Below are 15,279 nucleotides of genomic sequence, written 5' to 3' on the forward strand. Positions count from 1 at the left end.
AGGGTGAATTCTGCAGTYTTGTTCTAATGATACCACAGTTTTTAATGTGCTATTATTTAACTCCTTGATTTTGTTACAGAGCATCCTGAGATGGTGAAAAAAATAAAAGGTGATCATCCCAAAAGTTCAGCTGCAGATTTGACTGCAGAAGGAGCACTAAAAGGCTATAAACCCAAAGAAGCTAGATCAAGCTGTAAGTGAACTGACTTGGATGATCATCAAGAAAAAAATATCGAATGCATATAGTGGTTTAATACTGTTTTAAGCAAAGGTTGGAATTTTGGGTTCAAACTGAGAGATTCAAATGACCAATTTTGAAGTTCTTCAGTTTTAACTTCACCTGAAGTTCTTCAGTTTTACCTTTAAACACAAGAGAAGATACTGTGACATAAGCAGTAGGAAAAAGTTAGCTGCCCTTCACTGGCGGGGGGTAAGATCTAGATATGGCAAGCTTTGAAAGAGGATACTTATTGTGTAGAGTCTCTTCTTGTCTCTACTGATAGAAGAAGTCATTTTGGCTTCAGTGTGTCTGAATACAGGCATTTGGTGTGTTGATATTATAAAAGGACCTAAAATGCAGCTTTTTCTCATATAGTATGTTCATTATCTTTGTGTAGTTCCAGAAGGATGCACCTTCTCCTTAAATGCTGACRTGAAATTACCTTGGTGCAGCCCTCCTGGTGCTTGTTCCTCTGCTCCTGGTGCCATGTTCCAGAGAAGTAACAGTTCCTGGATGCCATCTCAGCCTGCAGCTTCTGAAAATTCAAAGGCAGCCGGACACCCTTCATTGCCGGCTCCTCCAGCTGGTCTCMGACTGACTCAGTCCCCACCCCCACTACCTTCCTTGCAGAGCACAGCTTCTGACAGCTCTTCTGTCCTCACAAACCCAGTGTCCACTGAGACTTGTAGCCTTTCAGGGTCACATCGTTGTCGTTCTGGTAGCTATACCATTGGCCCATTCTCATCTTTTCAGAGAGCTGCTCAGATCTACAGCCAAAGATTGTCCCGACCATCGTCTGTAAAAGTAGGTGAGTATTCTGGGATTCATAATAACCTGCCAGTTCAGTACAGAGATTGTGTAATTTCTGTTGTGGTGTAGATAGAAATTTTACATTTCCAGAATTGAGTCTTTTTGGATGGTGCTAAATTTCTCATAGAAAGCAGGAGTGCAAGATGCAGCCCTTGTTAGCCAAAGATGCCCTTTTATTCACCAGATGAACAGGCAGTCATAGAATTATTTGGGTTGGAAAAGACCTTTAAGATCACCAAGTCCAACAATTAACACTACCAAGTTCACCATTAAACTGTGTCCCCAAGACACATCTGAATGTCTTAAATACCTTCATGGATGGTGACTCAACACTTCCTGGGCTGCCTGTTCCACTGATTGACAACCCTTTTGGTGAAGAAACTTTTCCTAATATCCAATCTAAACCCCATCTGGTGCAACTTAAGGCCATATCCTCTTATCCTATTGCTTGTTATTTGGRAGAAGAGGCCGACCCCTGCCTCACAAAAACCCCTTTAAGTTAGAGAGTGATAAGGTCTCCCCTCAGCCTTGTGCTTTGAACTCAGCCTTTGAACTTGTTCAGAAAGAGCTGTGAAGTTAAGTACTGTATATTTTCTTTATTATTTTACTGATCTCACCTGTGTTTAGTGGGTTTAATGTTGTTTTCATTAGCAGTAGTCCTGTCTCAATCTGTGTGCCATTCCTAGTTTTCTGGTTGTCTATCAAGCATAGAAATCTTGTCCTGAAACCTCAGAAGTGTTGAATACTTAACGATGTATCAAGGCCTCCAGAAAAGAAGGATCTGAGTGAATCATTACAGTATCTCATTCTCTGGGGTGTTTCAGCACTGCCATATCCAAGGGTATACTAAAAACAAGATTTAGAGAGGTGTCATCTAKCATGCTGTGGTAGAACACAGTTGAGCAATGCAGCTTTAGAGTGTGAAGAATCTGAAGGGTAGAAGAAACTGTAGGAATTTGCATGCAGACAGTAATCTATTAGGAACCTTTTGGGAACCACACCCAGGCTGACAGCTGTGGTCCTGATAATACTTACATTTTTGAATTCTGAATGATGGTATGTATTTGTTCTAGGTTGTGTGTCATGGTCAGCACATGTTCTTTAGGATTGCAGTATATGTATTGACACAACCCTCCTAGCATTAAAATAAATCTTACTTCCCAACTGAGTAGTTTATTTAAAGAGATCAATTTGTCTTTAAGGAAAAACATTACCGCTTTAACTTGGGTAGCAGCTGCCAATGTCTCTGGAATTGGGTACCATTAGATACATGGTAATAAAGAGAATATGGGTTTAGAATTGCTAATTGTTCATATGAGCAATACCCATGCAGAGTAGGTGTATTCTGTATTCTTGGTATTCTCTCTGCTTTTGTGTGTCTGTGATCAACAGGCTGAGAGAGTCTGACACGTTGCTCATGAAGCACATTGCAATGTTTGTTTGCTAGGTTTGTGCCATCGCAATTCAAGTGGGCAGTGTGTGGGCCCTGCCAGGATGCACAAAGATGCAGAACATACTCCCCAGGGCAAGCGTCATGGCCCCAGTGTGGTAGCAGCAGAACTGCAGCAGTTGGCAGAAAAGCAAGCAGCCTGCCAGAACTCCCCAGCAAACCACGTCGGTCTCCTTACACAGCAGGTATGTAAGCACTAAAGTAGAGWGGCTGTGCAAAGGAGAAGTTTGTTACAGGCTTCTGTGTCAGCACTGGGCTGAGCTGAGATGCTGTAAGGAGCAAATCTCATTAAAATTTATTTCTGTCATGCTGTTGTTTTAAAGTGTTTACGGTCACCAGAATTTTGATTTTCTGTGAGATGACAAGAATGTTGCTGAAKTCATTTTATAGGAGAAAAGGCAGAGGATTAGCAAGTATATTCTAAAAAATTAAATCCATGCCTTGACTTATTACATAATAAAAGCAAGTCTTCTCAGATTTGTGCTTCCATGCAATGTGCTTCAATGCAATTTGCTTCCTCATTCCTCCAGTGTGTCATCACAGTGTATAGTAGGAGAATGATGGTGCTAATTCCCTTCTTTGTAAAAAGGAAACAAAAGACACCTCAGCTCCTAGCAGCGACTGCAGATTGTCTGACTGTTATATTTTGAGTTCAACTATGCAATGTTCACACAGGCTTTGTTTCAGCAGTGAAATACAGAAACATGGGTTGGGTTGTGTCATTGTCGTCTTCTGTCATCATGAAAAAGAGCCATGCAGCAAAGAATTAATGAGTCAATGAAAAGTTTAGAGCTGGAGTTTTATCTGACAGTGAGTTACCTTCCTGAGCCTGTATCCATTCAGTTCTAGACATCTGCTCTCTGTTATGATTCTGCTGGGCATGTTTTTAAAATAATGCCTTTGGAGAGARGAAATCTGAATGTGAAGCTTGCCTAATATGAAAACTTGGATTTAGTTGAGAACAGCTTTTAAGGCAATTTGATTCTTTAGTGTTGAATTTATGGTACATAGTAATTTCTGAGCTGAGACCATTACTGTAAGCACACTTGAAGCAGTAATGTTTTGGAAGGTTCAGATGTAGCTGCAAAGCCTAATGGATTACTACTAAAGCATGCAGTTACTGCTTATACTTTTTTTTTTTTTTTTAACCTGGACACATTCTACTCTTCTGTCCCTCATTAACAAGTCATTCTCATGAATTTTTTGATCTGGCYTAGGTTTTAAAGTCTTCTTGCAAGAAGGATGCAGGGATTTTATAAGAAGACAGGGCTGCCCTGACAATAAGGGGAGTAAAAGTTATCAATACATAATAAAAGCATAATGGTATGGCAGCAAGGCTTGGGCTTGTTGTTGAGGGACCTGGAACCAGGATATCTGGCTTTGAACTGCTAGGCATGGATATGGATTTGAAGCAGGGACGTTGAATAAATAGAAGTGCAGGCATTGCAGAGTAGGCAGTTTGGAAAGTAATTTGCAAAAGAGTAGATACTGTTAAAGCTGTGTGGTTATAGACCAGGATTTGGCCTGAATCAGGAGAGGGAAGATAGAGGCAGATGAGGCAGAGAAATATGTGGGAGMGGATTTAGCAACCGCCTGGAGAGAATTGGGAAGTCAAAGACTATTGGTATGAGATGAAAGGGGGAAAGGCTCGAGATGGGAGTGTTTGAGGATTCTGAAACTCTGGTGGCTTTAGGACAGGAGAGTTAAGGGATTGAAAACTGAGAGAAGAGTAGTGATAGGGCTTATATCCAGGTTTGGTTAATTAAACAGGGCACTACTTTCCCATTCATTTCTAGACAGGAGATTCTGAATTATTTTCCTCTTTTCACTCTTCTGTTTAAACCCCTTGAAATATGATAGTATTTTTTAAAAAGCATTCTAAAGTAAATTGGCATGAAGATGAGAACATTACTTATCTAGTAATAAAAATAGTAGAATTATTTAAAGCCATTCCAGAAACTTGGAGTTGGTCTACCTTGTTGGAAAGTACCTGGCTGGTAGGAAAAGGACTTGATTTTTAATTATGTTTTATGATAAGATTAGGACCATTGATYTGGAGAGGGTATATGAAAGAATGACTTGAAAATACTACTATTGCTGTGGACTGTATTTTTGTGGGGGGKTTTTGTTTGGCTTTTTTTTTCCCCCAAGGGCAAGAACTTCTGTGTGAGAGTTGAATGTCTTTATGCATTGGTTCTGTGTGTTGTGCCAAGCTGTGCCTTGGAGGCTGGGGTGCTCTGAGTACATACGTCCTTCCAAAAGCAGCTGGGAAGCTTATTTGCCRTTCCCATTTTTGTGAGAATTGCTTCTGGTATGCATATAGTAGTGTGGGGGTCTGGAGCTCTCAGGTGCGTAGCCTCAGCAGCTGTGCCTGCAATGATGTTTGGAGTCCACCTCTGCCCTCCAATCCCTGCTGTTCCTCACTGTTTCCTACCCATACCCCCAGCACCTGTTTCATGTTTCCTCTTTTATGTTCTTGTTTTCTAGCCTCTGTATTAAATTMGTTTATTATTCATTTCTTTTTATTGATATAATTGTATTGCTATAATTGATACTATTTTRTTATTTACTGCTAAAATATTTAGCAGTTCAAAGGGAAGATCTGAAGTGTAAGTATCTGATGAACTTTGAAAAAGATGTTTAAAATATGTCCTCTTAGGAAAACAGGATTTTTGTGATTATATCAGCTTTCTGTCTTGTCAATCCTCTCCATTCACTTCTGAAACATCAGATGAATAGAGAGCAAATAGGAGCAGCATTAGTCTGTCTTTGACTAGAAAAGATGTGGCTTTTTGGTGAACTTTTCTTTAATGRGAATACCAGGAAAGATGTTGCCTTAAGGACACACTTGAGTATGGCAGTCTGTAGTTGTGTTATGATTTGGTCTGAATCAGAACCAGTGCTCTTCAGTGTTTTCATCAGGGATGTTGTTGCATCAGGCGCACTGTCAGCAGAATGCCATCCAGAGGGATGTGGATAAGCTTGAGAAGTGGGACCATGGGAATCTCTTGAGGTTTAACAAGGCCAAGTACAAGGTGCTGCACCTGGGTCAGGGCAACTCCCAGTAGCAACACAGGCTGGGGGATGAACAAATCAAGAGCAACCCTGCAGAGAAGGGTGTGTTGGTGGATGCTAGCAAATGAGAGGCTGGACATGACCCATCAATGTGCACTCACWGCTCAAAAAGCCAAATGTTTCCTGAGCTGCATCCGCAGCAGCATGGCCAGCAGGGTAAGGGAGGAGATTCCTCTGCTCTGCTCTGGAGAGCAGTGCTGCATCCAGCTCTAGGATCCTCAGTGCAGTAGGGACATGGACCTACTGCGGTGAGTCTAGGGAGGGCTRCCAAAATGATGAGAGTGCTGAAGCACCTCTCCTAGGGAGACAGGCTGAGAGAGCTGGGTTTGTTCAGCCTGGAGAAGGGAAGGCTTTGAGGTGACCTTATTGTGGCCTTTAAGTACCTAAAAGGGATCTGCAGGAAATGTGGAGAGAGACTTTTTACAATGACATGCAGTGGTAGGAGAAGGGGTAATGGCATTAAACTGACACTAGGTTTAGATTGGATATTAGAAAGAAATTCTTTACTGTGAGGATGGTATGACAGTGGAAGAGGTTCCCCAGAGAAAATGTGGCTGCCCCATCCCTGAAAGTGTTCACAGCCAGGCTGGATTGGGCTTCAGGCAACCTCATCTAGTGGAAGGTGTCCCTGAGCATGCAAGTGGCAGTTGGAACTAGATGATCTTTGTGGTCCCTTCCAACCCAAAAGATTTTGTGATTTTATGATAAATATTCAGCATTAATGTATGTCTTCATCAGTTTGTATAGTGTAGTGGTTAACTGTGCATGTTAACAATAAAATTTTTCAACTTCCTGAAGTTTTCTTGTTCAGTTTGCCCATTGCCTCGCATGAGCCTAAGATGGCGACAGTACTCTTGGGGAAACAAGGCAGGTATGTTGGTGGTGAGTTGGGGAATGAGGSCTGAAGATATAGTTCAGTGGGCTCCTTTCATTGGAGCAGGCCTTACTTACCTTTCTTGCCTTGATTTGTGATGTTGAGAGCCAGCTTACTGGCTGCTTTGTGACTTCTGGACAGCTGAACTAAGAGGGTTTTTTTCCCTGTACCTGATGTAAGCAATTGGCYTTTCCTGATGGACAGATGGATGAAGATTGTGACCGAAATAATCCAGCCTACTTTTCCTTCTGTTGTGATCCATGGCAGGCTTTAATCCTATAGTCTTTATTTAATGTGTGCTTAGCATAAAATATTTCCATGTGTTTGCATTGCAGGACTTTCTGCAGGGAGGACATATGTACACACATGATGTGTGTTTTAATCCAGGCTGGATCCTGGATATGTATATTTTTTTTTTTTTTTGTGAATAGCATGCTACTTCTTTCTGAAGTATGCTGTGAGGTAAAATGAAGGTTTTCTTCTGCAGTACTGTATCTGTGTGAGGTCCCTATCACTGCCTGGAGAGAGGGGGCAGCAGTTGATGTCTAACAGTCCGTAGTACTTTGTAGTTATTAATGCTAGGTAACTGAAGAATGTGTTGAATTGGCCAGCTCAATGAAGAGGAGGAGGAAGACAAGGAGGGGAAAYCTGGTGGGAGCTCCGACCCTCTCTGTGTGTGGGAGAGTGTGAGATTTCAGGTCCCAACTATCATCAGGAATAGCTCCAATTCTTGCAGCCGTGGATTTTAATCACAGGGATAACATCAGACCACCCAGGCAAGGGCTATAAAGAGCTGCCTCATTCTCTGCTAGGCAGCCAGTCAGTGCCCAGGATCCAGCAGCCAGGATTCCTGCAAACATGCTGACACATCCATTGGAGGAGGGGACACTTGTCTTATTCTGCGTTTTTCATTTGGACAGTGAAAATTAGCAAAAAGCAGATGAGATCACTAAAACTTAGGAGCAGGGAGAGGGAGTGAAGAATTGAATGGAGCATTTTACAGTGTCCCAGAGGGACCCTGTATATGCTACGGGAATCCCCAAATAGTGAGCTTCATCTTAACATCAGCTACAACAATATTGAAAGCCACACCACTCTTCATTCACCTTTCTTAATTACTTGGTGTGGTACCCTTGCCTGCCTTGTTCTCAACAGAGCAAACTGCCAGTCTGCTGAAATGCGCTGTTCAGGTCCCAGTGGGTATCAGCTCTTTGTTTTCTAGATCCGAGCAGCACAAGAGYATTAAATTTAGGGTGCAGCAAATACTTACAGAAACTTGGTGAGGCTGTTTTTCCCACTGAGGAGATTTATTCTTTTCAGTGACAATCCCTTGCTTTGACTCAAGCCAGTTTATCTGCCTCTTAATCAGTTTTATTTTCTTTATGTAACCATTTCTTAGATTTTTACCATTCCACTGATGGACAGGAAAGGAAGTGTTAAGAAAAAAGGCATCTGACTGTAATTAGTAAGAGGAGCAAGAAGCAGGCAATTAACACTGAGGGGCATTTTACTTTCTTCTTTCACACACCTCTGCACTGATAAAGGGCCCCATCTCCTYACCCAAGCTGTTCACACAGGAGCTGGAATTGCTTTTACTACTACCGATTTGTAGCAGCAGCAGTAATGTAACCAGTTGGTCTCAGCAGAGATTGTAGGAAGTGAAAATATCAATGTAATTTCTGCAGTGCTCGTATTGGACTCCTTCTGCTCTGAGRCTCCACAGGGAATAGGGGCAGAGGGTTTTGTTATGATGCAACAACATCTGCAGATCTGCAGATAGTCACCAAACAGGCCAGCTGAGCAGCTAAATCTCATGTTATGGGAAAGATTACACCCTGATCATCAAACTTTTGGCAGGATTTTGCCATGTAAAAGTCACTCCCACTGGGAAGTTTTGAGGCAGAGTGTCTAAATGAAAGCCTGACTTTTTCAGGAGGAGGGGGAGTTCAACCATCCACAGCAGCAGCACTGGCCTGGGTTTTCTTTTTTCATTGTTAAATGGAGGCATATGCTGGAGACACTACAAAGGAATTTGCAAGTTTGTCAGGTTTCCCAGGAATGTCTTTGGCAGGTCTTTGTCTGGAACGTTTTCTGGAGACTGRAACACTTGTGCTCTCTATGCATATGTATATCCTGTAAGCTGGTAAGCTCAGAGAGCAAAGAAGGAATGTCACAGGCCTTTGGCCAGATCAGCCTTGGTACACACACAGATTTCACACTTCCCACCCTGCTAGCCCTGTTCTTCCCTCCTGGCCAGTTGTTCCTGCAAATTCAAATCTTTTAAAAAGAAGGTGCTTTAGTATGGGGTGCTGTCAGCAAGACGGCCTGGGTAACAGAAAGGTGGTTCTAGAAAAATCTGTTTGTATTGCATGATTTCACTCACGGAGTTTGTAGTGGTATATTTTGTGCCACTATTCATACAGTGATTGTGTGTGTGTRTATGTATGTGTGTGTGTCTTATTTGTGATTTGGGGTTTCCTTTGTTCTTAAGAGGTAGGTTGAGATTCTGTGATTGTTTTTTTTAATTTTTTTTTTTAATTTTTTTCCCCCTACTGGGATAGCCAGTTGGATTCTGGTATCTTAATGCATTAAGGAGTGCAAGGCAGCTGGACTGTTTCCAGTAGCACTGACAGACCTGCAAGCTGTGTTTGACCAAGTCGTGCTAGCCTATGCTAAATCACAGATGTACCTGGGAGCTCTGTGATAAAGCCAGGAAAATGCAACACACACTARGGAGAGGGCAGGTTAAAAGTATTTATATTGTAGCATCTAGTCAGTCATCTCTGAAGGGTGAAGGAAGAAAAATAGCTGAAAGAATACAGCATTTTTTTCCTCTCCACATAGCAAGTTCTGAGCTCTTCCCTTCTGTTCAAGATTTCATGGATCTTGAAAGCTTTAGGGCTATCTGTTTCTAAGRAAGGCTTGGCAAGTGAAAATATGGTGACTATGGAAATGAAAGAAATGAATGAAAGAAATTAAATGGAAGGTAATGAAMGAAAAAGCACATTTTATTTGCAAGCTATTGGATAAAGATGGCATTGCTGGATGAACAATAAGTAATAAAGTGGACAATTAGGGATTGATTGAAGGGTCTTGAAGGATTCAAATTRGGTAAACATGTGGATACATAAGCTTGCAGAGCATATGGCTTAAAATAGATTGAAAGGCAAAGGAGAGCACACTATAAATGGTGAGACATTTTGCACATTTTCAGTTTTCAAGWGGAATGGTTCCCTCTTTGAATTTATGATACAGTGTCATCTTATCCTGTCTGACACATCAAAACTTAAGGATTCTGGTCTGATCCTAAGGCAGAGGAGTAGTGATCTTAGGTGTATCTTACCACAATCCTTGTCCAATCCTTCTTTAAATAAAAAGGTTTCTCAGTAAACTATATTCATATATGCCTTTGTAACTTGTTGACAGGGTGCATTGTGCTGAAAACTTTGTCTCCTTCTGTTTCTGACTGTGAAAATGTTATCACTTTTAAGGTTTTTTTGGAAGAGACAAAGTAGGCCTATGGTTACTGCATTCTTTTGGCATATCTCTTAGGCTTGACATATGAAATATAACTTGCTCTGAACCCCTTTTCCTCCTCACCAGAAAGATACAAATGGAAATGTGAGATGTGTGGACTGGGGAGGATGCAGTGTCATCCAAGTAAGAGAAATGGTCTTTAGACTTTGCATATCTCCAATCTCCTCCACTTTTTAGGCAACAGAATATGACTGGCTTCTGCCAGAGAAATGTTACAACTACCAACTGGAGAGGATCAATTAGGCAATTTTTGTAGTGCATTGCTTGTTGTAGCATGTTGACCAGTGAAACTTAGGGTCTGCTGTTCAGGAGACATTAATAATGAAAATATAAGTCACTGTTTCATTGTCTGCCAGGAGGGGCAGAGTAACAACTTCTAGTGGTGATGTGTTCCTGTTCACCTTGGTTGACTCCTACAAACTAACAAGAGAAGCATTCAGGCTTTCAGGAGGCTTTTCCTGAATCCACGGATACCGATTTGCTACACTGCTTATTATTATTTTTGTTTTTTTCTGATTGTTACAGTTCATGGCTTTAGCTTATTTGAACCATTAGAGAAGATCAAAAGGAAAATACTAACTTTATTATAGAAAAAAGATTATTGGATATGATAATGGGAAACTCTTGAAGGACKAGTATAATGTAGATCAGAAGAGTGAAACATATTAAGCTCTGTTTCTGACTCTTGCTTGTGATTTATTAGAAGTGCTATACAGTGGATCTTTGTCTGTATGGTGCTATTAATTGGAAGCAAATTCTRTCCTATGGTTTTATTCCTATCTGTTCTTGGAGAGTTCATAATTCGTATTGAATTTTTAAAGCAGATTAACAAAAACCCCTGTACTCCTATATTTAGCACTTTGGGGTGTCGTTCTGTGTTGTGCCTTGCTTTCAGTCTTAAATTTATTCAGAAATTTTCTCTGAATAAGGCTTGACCATAGAGATCAATTCTTTTGAGCTTATGTTGTCTCTGCTGTCAAGGCAAGTTATTTCAGTCATAAACTTACCTTGTAACATTTAAAAATRAAAATAAATGTTAAAAAGTATTTCAGCATTATGCAATTTGTTTTGGCTTATTAGCATTATACTGAAGTAAATATAACAGTATATATACATGCTGTTTCTAACACAGGTCTGTAGATCTGCACCAATAACCCCCTTTGCTATTGAGCCCCMCTAGCCTTTCTTGGTTTGGGGGAGATTTTTTTAATTTGTTTTTTGCTCCATTACTATTGTTTCTGAAAACACAAGCTCTTTATGGATATTTTGGTCCAAGTGCTCTACATCACCTTCTATACCAYGGTATCAACTGATTTGCTGCTAAGTATTTGCCTCTGTGAAGGGAAAAATGCAGTTCCATTAGTTGCACGGAAGAATAGAAAATGAAGCCACTGCTGAGTACAGATGTGTTGGGGTTGCCTCAGTAATCCTTCAACCCARCATCCTGGCCATCTAATTATAGCAGCTGAAATGTCTCAAAGCATGGCACAGTAACAAGCAGTAACACCCGTCTGGGTGGGCTGGCTGCAGCTAAACCTTATATTCTTGCTGGTRTTCTCTCTCCCTTTCTGAATAATTTGCCTGTTTTTAATCCTGCTGTAGTTTAAACACCTGTCTACCTGGAATGTGTGARATGTCCCTATTACCCATGCTAAGCTATTTGCTCACCTGCTTTGCTTAAAAAGACAGCTTTCAAATAAACAATGATACAGTATTTAGGAGGGAAGCATGTCACAGTAATAGAGCAGGATTGAGGAGGTAATTCGTCAGACKAAATGGTTCTTGGCATCAAGATGATGAGGAGAAAATTGGATAAAGTCATCTTCATTTCACATATTGGATGTGTTAGCAAAGTCGTGATCACTGTTGCTGACAAGCTAAGAACCTGTTTTATTTACTATATTGCCTTCTGTGTTTGCATCATTTGCCAGTCTTGCTTCTTTTCAGACAATGAATTCTTTGTGCCCAGCAACTGTCATTGTTAGGTATTTGTATAGTGCCTGGCACGATCAGAACTAAATCAAGATTGAAGCTTTTTCTTACTGCAGTGAAGATGCTTTGAATTTTAATTTTAAAATTCAATAGTTTTTAGTTTATAGTTTCAGAAAACTATAAACACTTTAAGACAAGATCTTTCAGTGGGATATTATCAGGCAAAGTTAGTAATGGGCAGTGCTATCCATCTTATATGTAAAAGAGTATTGTCATTTTGGTACCTCTACGTCACCCTCAATGTTGCTGTGTTCTGTAGAATTTAATTAAAATTTAAAGCATCTTCACTGCAGTAACAAAAAGCTTCAGGTGAAATTTACTCAGCAAGACCTGCTTGACCTTCTCAGCYTCCTGAAAGTTTTCTTCCCACTGAGGATGCTAAACTGGATTTCTCTGTATTTGCATTTCTAGTGTACTTTGACTTGAGACTTCTGGTCTCCTGTGTTTTCAGTAACCTGGTGTACGTTGAGTTGGGGACATGTCTGACTGGACTGCAGAATGAGTAGGAATTCTGCCAGGGTGTGGAAAACAGCTAGGATATGGAGGCTGTGAAATTTGTATCTGGACATAATTCAGGAGAGGACACTGAGAATCATTCAGACGGAAAAACAGAAACTGATGGAGTGGTAGTGTGGTAAATGTGTCCCAGTGAGCAGTGTTCATCCAGGACTGGATGAACAAAGAGGTGGCAAAAGGAGTGGACTGGGGAGGGGAATAAAACCAGAACTATGTGGATATAGGGCATGTGAGGAACCAAGAACAGAAGTGTGGAAAGACAGATCAAGTAACTACCCCTGTGGAAAGTTCCAGACCTTAAATGGTGTGGGTCAGGGGCCAGAAGTAGTGGGAAGGCTAGTGCTGGAAGTCTGTAAGAACAAAACTGAACTGAGGAAGACAAGGAGAATGACACCTGAAATGCAGAAACTGAGACTGACTGCATGAGAATAATCACACACAGATGAGGAGCAAGAATGGGAAAGGATGGAGCCGAGAAGGGATGAGATGAAGGTGGCTGCTTTTGGAGAAGTGGGCTGAAGCCTAGGGTATAGCCACTAGAATTTAATCCTATGCAGAACCTGAAGTAGGAGTTCTGAACTTAGRAAATACTTATATGCCTTGTACTACTAAACCACAGGAGAGACAACCTACTGTCTCATCAATTGCAATGTTAGTTCATGGTCCAGAGTTCAGTGAGAGGACTGTCTGTAGTCCTAACCAAGCCCATTTTGAGTGTAGTGTATTGCCATGAAGATCGTATGTACTTGTTTGAGCAATTGTGCACAAATTCTGCTACAAGAGCATTGTTAAGCTATGCTTAAGTCACACTTCAGGTGGCTTAATAGACGTCACCTTTGGGATCTGTTCTGTGTCCTATGTCTCATTGGCTCTATGTCTCCCAATTGCCATGAAGTGAGGAGGGCCAATACAGGTAATACACCTAAAATACTCCAATACTCCGAAAAAGTAGCATGTGATCACGTAATTTAAGGTAGTTGTATTTCAGAGCCTRTACTGGGAGGCCTTTGCAAAGTTGGCTTTGCAACCTTTGTATTGTTTTGTTACTTTTTTTTTTTTCAAAATATAAACTGTTATACTGCTGTGGTAGATCCATTGCATTATGTATTTAGGCTTTCTTCAATACATCAACAGSTAGTGTCAGCTTGCAGAGTTTGATCTTTCAAGAATATAAGCAACACAGGARGAATGCTCGTAGAAAAAAACAAAGGAACACATGTCAAATGTTTAAAACCCCATAGATTTTAGCGCTTGATATAGCAAATGTACACCTAATGTAATTTTTGTGTCTTTACTTGTGTGAAGACAAAGTAGTTTGTAAGTAGTTGTGTGTAAGTTTGATGTGTGGTTGAGTTTTGATTTGAATTGTATATCCAAAGTACATATGCTTTTAGTTGCGCCTGTATGTTTGTATAGAGAGGGGTAGAGACAAGTGTCTATGGTTGGCTATATGGTGACACAGCTCATGATGTCTGGCAAGATACCTGGTCTCTGATTAGAGTAATATGAGCTTCTAGCTTTTGATCAATGCATCTGGAGTTAATTTTTCGTGTCAGGAACCTTCTTACTATGGGATTTTTGCCCCATCTTTGTTCTTTTCCTCCTCTGTTCTTCTGTGAATGGAAGGGTTGGARTCTTCATGCTGGCCCTTGAATTCATGTTAGGCATAGTTGGATGTTGGTGTCAGTTGTCACTGCTTTAAGCAGCTAGCAGTGTTTTAGTGTTTGAAGATTTCAATTTTCTAGCAGTTTCACTTCTCTTAGTACATGCTCTATCGCCTTTAATTAGTGATACCTTTTGCTCTTTTCTTGGCTTTTAATTGTTTCTGATAGTTTGTTTGGGTTTGTTTTTGTTTTGTTGTTGGTTTGTTGTTGGTTTTTGTTCTTTTTTTTTTTTTTGCCTCTTTAGTTAACAAACCTGGATTTGGCAAGTGGAGCTATAAGCAAGGGGAATGCAGCTGCCCCACAGAGCCACTGGTCACCACTCAACAAAAGAGGGTCAGTGTGGGCTGTTCAGTCAGACACTCATAAAGAAGACAAAAGATCTGTCTCTTCATCAGTCAGGTAAGTTAAAATCTCTGCTCTAGCTTTTTGAAGAAGAATGCAATGCACTCAGGAGCTCATTTGTAATTTGTGTTTGGCTTCTTGCTCAGATGCAGGAGCATGCCCAGAAAARRGCAACAGAGCTGGTGAAGAGCCTGGAGCACAAGTCTTATGTGATGCAGCTGAGGGAGCTGAAGTTGTTTAGCCTAGAGAAAAGGAGTCTTGGGGAGTTGGGGCAGGTACAATATTGCTCTGAACAGCTCCCTGCAAGGAGGTTGTAGCAAGGTGCATGGTCTCCTCTCCCAAATAACAAACGATAGGGCAAGAGAAAATGGCCTCAAATTCCATCAGGGGAGGTTTTCATTAGATATTAGGAAAAATTTCTTCGCCTAAAGGGTTGTCAAGCACTGGACCAGGCTGCCTAGGGAGGTGGTGGAGTCATGTGGGGGTTTTTAAAAAATGTGTAGATGTGGTACTTTGGGACATGGTTTAATGATGGACTTGGTATTGTTAAGTTTAACAGTTGAACTTGAGGATCTTAAAAGGAGGCTCTTTTCCAGCGTAAACRATTCCTTGATTCTGTCTAAGGGCTTAGTAATGGTTCTTCTCAGGTCTAGAAACTAGCCCTATGAAAATAGCCATGTTGCCAGAGCTATCGGGTTCATGGTGAAATAAGGGCATAGATGAATATGGTGGATGAGAGGAAAATGACTGTTTCTCTCTGATCATTTCCCTTCCCTGCATCTTTAAGTTTAGGTTTGCT

At 40.9% G+C, this 15,279-nt stretch overlaps 1 protein-coding gene across 1 annotated transcript in view; it reads left to right on the forward strand.

Annotated features, from left to right (window-relative positions):
• The window catches only part of TTLL5 (tubulin tyrosine ligase like 5), a 128,106-nt gene that overhangs the window by 55,782 nt on the left and 57,045 nt on the right, over positions 1-15,279 (forward strand). The window contains exons 27-30 of the mRNA XM_057376020.1: positions 80-193; positions 618-1,028; positions 2,478-2,665; positions 14,383-14,537. Coding sequence (XP_057232003.1) covers positions 80-193; positions 618-1,028; positions 2,478-2,665; positions 14,383-14,537 — 868 coding nt within the window. The remainder of the gene's footprint in view (positions 1-79; positions 194-617; positions 1,029-2,477; positions 2,666-14,382; positions 14,538-15,279) is intronic.

Source organism: Malurus melanocephalus, unplaced genomic scaffold (genome assembly GCF_030028575.1).
Source record: "Malurus melanocephalus ecotype Western Australia unplaced genomic scaffold, MMel_1.1 scaffold_0, whole genome shotgun sequence".
NCBI classification, from domain to species: domain Eukaryota; kingdom Metazoa; phylum Chordata; class Aves; order Passeriformes; family Maluridae; genus Malurus; species Malurus melanocephalus.